Raw genomic sequence first — 6,666 nt, 5'->3', positions numbered from 1 at the left:
ACATTATATAGCTTCATTAATTAGAATAATTTATATATTATTAACTATTCTAAGTAATGAAGCTATGCATTATTCTTATATTTAGTGAACTTCCAAAGTTAAGGAATATGAGGACAAGGATGAGAAAGTATAGTTATTCTATACATTTACAATGGTCAAGAAAATGACTTAGAAAAGGATTTTTCTGAGGGCTAGAATGATTAATAGGCATAATGAAGCAGACTTTAAACACCAAAGGAAAATCATTGAGATTAACAAATGGAAATACTAAGGTGAATACTAACACTATTTGGGTGCAAAATATCTATCTTTAAATTATCTCTATCAGGTCTAGAGAAATCTGGGTTCCTCTAACATTTGCAAACTGTTACCGGCACATTACACCAACGTCTCCCTTGAGGCCAGTTCAGAAAATCTAAAATATATTTTCCTATCAATCTACAATTCAAAGATATTTAAGTTAAAAGCCAAGAAATTCTCCACTGAATGCTAATGCTACATAAACTATTTTATACAATACAATACAATAGCAGAGTTGGAAGGGACCTTGGAGGTCTTCTAGTCCAACCCCCTGCCTAGGCAGGAAACTCTATACCGTTTCAGACAAATGACTATCCAACATCTTCTTAAAGACTTCCAGTGTTGGGGCATTCACAACTTCTGGAGGCAAGCTGTTCTACTGATTAATTGTTCTAATTGTCAGGAAATTTTTCCTCAGTTCTAAGTTGCTTCTCTCCTTGATTAGTTTCCACCCATTGCTTCTTGTTCTACGCTCAGGTGCCCTGGAGAATAGTTTGACTCCCCCTTCCTTGTGGCAACCCCTGAGATATTGGAACAATGCTATCATGTCTCCCCTAGTCCTTCTTTCTCTTAAGCTAAACATATCCAGTTCCTGCAACCGTTCTTCATATGTTTTAGTCTCCAGTCCCCTAATCATCTTTGTTGCTCTTCTCTGCACTCTTTCTAGAGTCTCCACATCTTTTCTACATCGTGGCGACCAAAACTGAATGCAGTATTCCAAGTGTGGCCTTACCAAGGCATTATAAAGTGATATTAACACTTCACGTGATTTTGATTCAATCCCTCTGTTGATGCAGCCTAGAACTGTGTTGGCTTTTTTGGCAGCTGCTGCACACTGCTGGCTCATATTTAAATGGTTGTCCACTAGGACTCCAAGATCCCTCTCACAGTTACTATTATTGAGCAAGGTACCACCTATACTGTACCTGTGCATTTTGTTTTTCCTGCCTAAATGTAGAACCTTACTCTTTTCACCATTGAATTTCATTTTATTAGATAGTGCCCAATGTTCACGTTTGTCAAGATCCTTCTGTATCTTTAGCCTGTCGTCTGGAGTGTTGGCTATTCCTGCCAGCTTAGTTTCATCTGCAAATTTGATTAGTTCCCTATTTATTCCCTCATCCAAATAATTGATGAAGATGTTGAAGAGTACTGGGCCTAAAACAGAGCCTTGGGGTACTCCACTGCATACTTCTCCATGTAGATGCAGTTCCATTGAGGACTACACGTTGAGTGCGGTTGGTCAGCCAGTTACGAATCCATCTAGTGGTGATGCTGTCTAACCCACATTCTTCTACTTTGTCTAGTAGTAGGTTATGGCCTACCTTATCAAATGCCTTACTGATGTCCAAGTAAACTATAGTGATGGCATTCCTCTGGTCCATTAATTTTGTCAAAAACGCAACAAGATTAATCTGGCATGATCTGTTTTTGACAAACCCATGTTGGCTTTTGGCTATTACTTTGTTTACTTCTAGGTTTTCGCTAATTTGTTGCTTATCTTTTCCAGAATCTTCCCTGGTATTGAGGTCAAGCTGATAGGTCTGTAGTTTACTGCATCTATTTTTTTCCCCTTTTTTGAAGATGGGAACCGCATCAGCTCTTTTCCAGTCCTCTGGCAGTTCCCCGGTACTCCAGGATCTCTGAAAGATATAGTTCAGTGGTTCTGAGCTCTCGTCTGCCAGTTCCTTCAGAACCCTGGGGTGCAATCCATCCGGTCCTGGGGATTTGAACTCGTCTAGGGTAGACAGGTGCTCACTTACCATTTTCTTCCCTATTTCAATTTGTGTTCCTAATCTGATTTTTGTGGTGCTGTAGAGTTGGAAGGGATTACAAGGATCATCTAATCCAACCCTCTAAAGTGTGTAGGACAACTATTTAAACTATCCATGAAAGGTAAACCTCAAGTCGCCTGGCTAAGAGCGATGTTGTAAACTATAGTTAACAAGTTTTTTCCCCTTTTGCAGTTATTGCTGATGCTTTACATCCAAATCTCAGGATTTAAGATTACAAGGCTAATTCCTATGGATTAAGAAATAGCCAAAACACCATTTACCAACACCCACAAATTAGCATACAACAAAAATGTTTAGCCACTTTTACTTCACAGTAAATGTTCCAAAATACTCTTCTGCTATACAGTATCCGGAAACACACCTACACCTTTAATTCGGGATAGAAGAAGAATCTCTTACATCTTGAAGAAATCATTTATGGCAAATCTGAAATTCCAAACTGAAGCTTTAAACATCCACAACATTTTACCAACACCATCACTGTGCTAAGGGCATTTCCGATAGCAATGGCCCAGATTAAATCCACAGGTGCTTTCTGCCCTTGCAAGTAGCTTTTGTAGCGCCTAATGGCTCACTTGACAGAGGTGCTGTTCTGCTGTTGCTGCTGTTGCTGTTCTGCAAGGGCCTGCTGGAGGCGCATCCGCTTGCGGGAATAGTGCTGCCAGTGGAGGATCTGTTGCTCATCAATGAATTTTGCACACTGTGCATTCACCAGTTCTTTACGGAAATGTTCATATTGGAGCAGTTCTAGCATATGTAGGCATTGAGGATACCTTCATAATACAAGAATATATCATATTTTTAATGCTTTTCCTAAGTCACCAGTACTCTTGAGAAGAAATAAAGAATTCTACAAATAGAAAGGAAGGAATTGAAAAAATATTCTGGTCACTTAATTTGAAGCAAATTGCCAGTTTTCTAGTATATTTAGTAAAAAAGCATTCATGTTAATACTATTTTGCAATTACATAAAAGGAGGGGACTGGCAAGTGTTTCATAAAAATACAATTTTATGCTATGTGTTATATGAACTCTAGACATATTTACAAAAGAGAGATTATTATAATTCTTACTTTAGGTATTTGGCATACTCTGGTTCCTTCCAATAGAGTAAGTATTTTAAATAATTTACAAATGCTTTGTCTTTGAAGTATCCTCTCTGGGCAAGAACTAAAAGAGATATAAAGATAAATTTACTTAAAATAGTTTTTTCTCTGTATAACCTCACAACAATCTGTAAGGAAATTATTGTTAATCTTCAAGGAAGGCACACAATATAAAATTACGAAACAGTACAGCTAGTCCTCACCAAATGTTCAGCTTTCTGATTTCAACAGTTCTATTATTAACTTTGATGCGGTTTTATTCATTTTTTTTTCATTTTTAAGCTACTGTACAGATTTTAGTCAAATCAAACAAACAAGGTTTAACGAGTCACCATCTTTGACATTGGCTTTAAAATATTTTGCCTATGAATTTGCGACTATTTACAAACACACATTCATATATTTCTGGTTAGTTTCTACATACTTCACTGTTTTCAATTTTGTATTGTAATTTTCCGTCCAGATTTCATGGTGTTTGGTTGAAGTCAACAAAGAGATCTTGATCTATATTATATTTTAGATACTTACAATTGAGGTAATTGGGGTTTGCCAGACACTGCACAAATTCCAGCTCTAGTTGGAAACGAAGTCTATTTCCAGTATCATCTGGGACAAAGATAATGGAGTGTGGAATTATACAATATATATTGCATGCATGAACTACCTGGTGATGAGTAGTTTTTATATCAGAGAAAAATTGAAAAAAAATAGCAATCTATACTTCAATCAATCAATCAATCAGAATAGAGCTAGAAGGGACCTTGGAGGTCTTCTAGTCCAACCCCATGCTCAAGCAGGAGATCCTATAACAGGGGTGTCAAACTCATGGCCCGCGGTAAGATGCATCACGCACAGGCAACGACCACCCCGTTTAGCGAAAGGGGGGGGAGGAGTCATATGTTATGTTATGTGACAACGTGACATTGCAAGTTTGACCCTTCACCTGCCCTATACCATTTCAGACAAGTGACTGTCCAGTCTCTTCTTAAAAACCTCTGTTTAATGTTTTAAAAAGCTGTTTAATTGTGCTCGCTGTTTGGAAGTTTCTCCTCAATTCCAGGTTGCTTCTCTCCTTGATTAGTTTCCATCCATTGTTTCTTATCCTGCCTTTTAGTGCTTTCAAAAATAAATCGACCCCCCCCCCACCTCTTTGTGGCAGCCTCTCAATTGCTGGAATACTGCTTTCATGTCCCCTCTAGCCCTTCTTTTCTCTAGACTAGCCAAACCCAAATCCTGCAACCGTTCTTCATATTTTTTAGTCTCCACGCTTTTAATCATATCTGTTGCTCTTCTCCGCACTTTTTCCAAAGTCTCAACATCTTTTTTGTAATGTTGTGACCAAAACTGGATGCAGTGTTCCAGCTGTGGTCTTACTAAGGCTTTACAAAGGGTACTTTAATAGTTCAGGTGATTTTGATTCTATGTCTCTGTTTATACAACCAATGATTGTATTAGCTTTTACTTCCAAAACACTGGTGAGATGTATGGGGTTAATTCTACAGGAACTAGTACCAATCACTTTAGGAGCCTTGGCATGTCCTTCAGGTCTGTGAATAACCAAGAAACTGCTTTACAGACGGTGTGCAAACTTTTTACGTGTCCGTTTTGCTCTTTCAAACTCCGGAACTACAACTCACATCCCCGACCATGCCAACATGGGAAGCAACTGATATGGTGGCCACCTGATGGAGGATGGGTGCTCGCATGTAATCAGCAACGACACAAAGGCAAGAGTTCTCTCCCAGCTCCTGCAACTGCTGGGGGTCTTTTAATACCAATTCCTCCTCCTCCTTCAAGGACATGCAGCAGTTATGTTTAAGATCGTCCATGCAAGAGTCTATTCCGTATCAAGAGCAAGGAAGTCGCCATGCTTTTTACGCTAGTTTCTCTTATCTGTACAGATGAACTTATACGACGGAGGTGACTTTTGAATTAATATCATCAATTATATAAAAGGTACAATTGTTTGTTTAGAGGCGGCGTCTCCAACCTGGACAACTTTTAAGACTTGTGGACTTCAACTCCCAGAGTTCCTCAGCCAGCTTTGCTGGCTGAGGAACTCTGGGAGTTGAAGTCCATAAGTCTTAAAGTCCAGGTTGTAGACGCTTGGTTTAAAGGGCTCTTAAAAAGTGAAAAACAGCCCCCCACTTCCCCGTTATTTCCTCGGACCCGCGTCTACTCACCGCCCTCCATGGTGGCGGAGACAATACTCCGATCTCAACTGCACCATTCACCAAGATGGCGGCGGCGGCTCTAAGCCCTCCCAACGCATCTCAGTGCATTCTGGGAAATTCCCGGAGGGAGTTAGGGCGCGTTGCCGTGGCAACAGTGATGCCAGAAACGGATATCTAGCCTCATGAGAGCATTTTTTTAAAAAAACAGCCTTTTTTTTCTTTGTAAGCAATGGTCGCCTTTGCTAAATAAAGAAGCGTTTTATAGAAGTATTCCCACGGACTCTTCACAGATATTTCTGTTTGTATCATAAGGATTCCCAAGGCACCCTCATGAATGATAGAATAAAATGCTTCTAACCACTCCCAAATCATGGCTCTTGGATATATTAAATCCATTCCTGTGCTAAGGCTAAGCCATAATATATAAGTTGTTTCGTTTTAGTTTAGCACGTTGGACGCTTCTCAGTAGTGATTTAACATTTTGTAGTTATGGAAATTAAGTTATAATCCTGTATAATATATGAGTCGGGAATGACTAGCACATATGTGCTAGGAGAACCTTTACCTTTATAATATATGAACCTGATCAGTAATTCAATCTCTGGCATCCACATTTTTTAAAAAAAAAAAATGCAGAAATTGAGAACTTGCTATTCTTACAGGTTTTTTGTTCTTTATTGCAGGGTATTTACACATTTTAACATTTATGTAAATATGACAGAATTTTCACGGTAGTATTTGAAAAAATATTTTTAAATGTCATTTCTGTGCAGTTGGAGACCATCTCATGAGCTCACTTAAATCCTAATTTAGACAGGTATAAAATGCCTTCCATTTTGCTATGTGAAATTTCCTCTTGCTTTTTTCCTCAGAAACCTCTATGTTTGCTTGCTTGTTCATTTACTCATTCCATTGGTTTAGGCAGCCATCTCAAATCAGTAACTCTGGATGGCAAACAGTCATAAAAACAATTTAAACAGTTAAAATACAATACAAAAACCAAATTAAATACAAATAACAACCAACAGATATTATTATTCATTGGTATTAACATTGGTACCGTGTTTCCCCCAAAATAAGACAGGGTCTTATTTCCTTTTGACCACCGAAACTTGGCCTTATTTTCGGGGAGGTCTTATTATTTTTGAGGTGCAGGAGGTGGCGAGTGTGGTCACTTCATGGCTGCTGCTGTGTTACTATATTTTCGGGGAGGGCTTATTTTAGCGCATGCGCTCAAAAGCCTGATTGGGCTTATTATCCAGGGAGGTCTTATGTTCGGGAAAACATACT

The 6,666-nt window shown here is 38.8% G+C and overlaps 1 protein-coding gene across 2 annotated transcripts; it reads right to left on the bottom strand.

Annotated features, from left to right (window-relative positions):
- Positions 1-2,384: 2,384 nt before the first annotated feature.
- On the bottom strand, positions 2,385-5,521 carry MED31 (mediator complex subunit 31). Of its 2 annotated transcripts, none has more exons than XM_081944836.1 (4): positions 5,386-5,521; positions 3,731-3,808; positions 3,170-3,266; positions 2,385-2,869 (listed from the first exon to the last, which is right to left on the bottom strand). In XM_081944836.1, the coding sequence occupies exons 1-4, from the start codon at positions 5,393-5,395 to the stop codon at positions 2,668-2,670; spliced, it is 387 nt and encodes a 128-aa protein (XP_081800962.1). In that variant the 5' UTR covers positions 5,396-5,521; the 3' UTR covers positions 2,385-2,667. The 2 variants fall into 2 exon arrangements, with proteins under 2 accessions (XP_081800962.1, XP_081800963.1); XM_081944837.1 differs by lacking the exon at positions 5,386-5,521 and adding an exon at positions 4,236-4,305.
- Between the last annotated feature and the right edge of the window lie 1,145 nt (positions 5,522-6,666).

This window comes from Natrix helvetica, assembly GCF_964273705.1.
Source record: "Natrix helvetica genome assembly, chromosome: 2".
NCBI classification, from domain to species: domain Eukaryota; kingdom Metazoa; phylum Chordata; class Lepidosauria; order Squamata; family Natricidae; genus Natrix; species Natrix helvetica.
The sequence above is the reverse complement of the archived record's forward strand: the minus strand, read 5'-3'. Positions and strand labels throughout refer to the sequence as shown.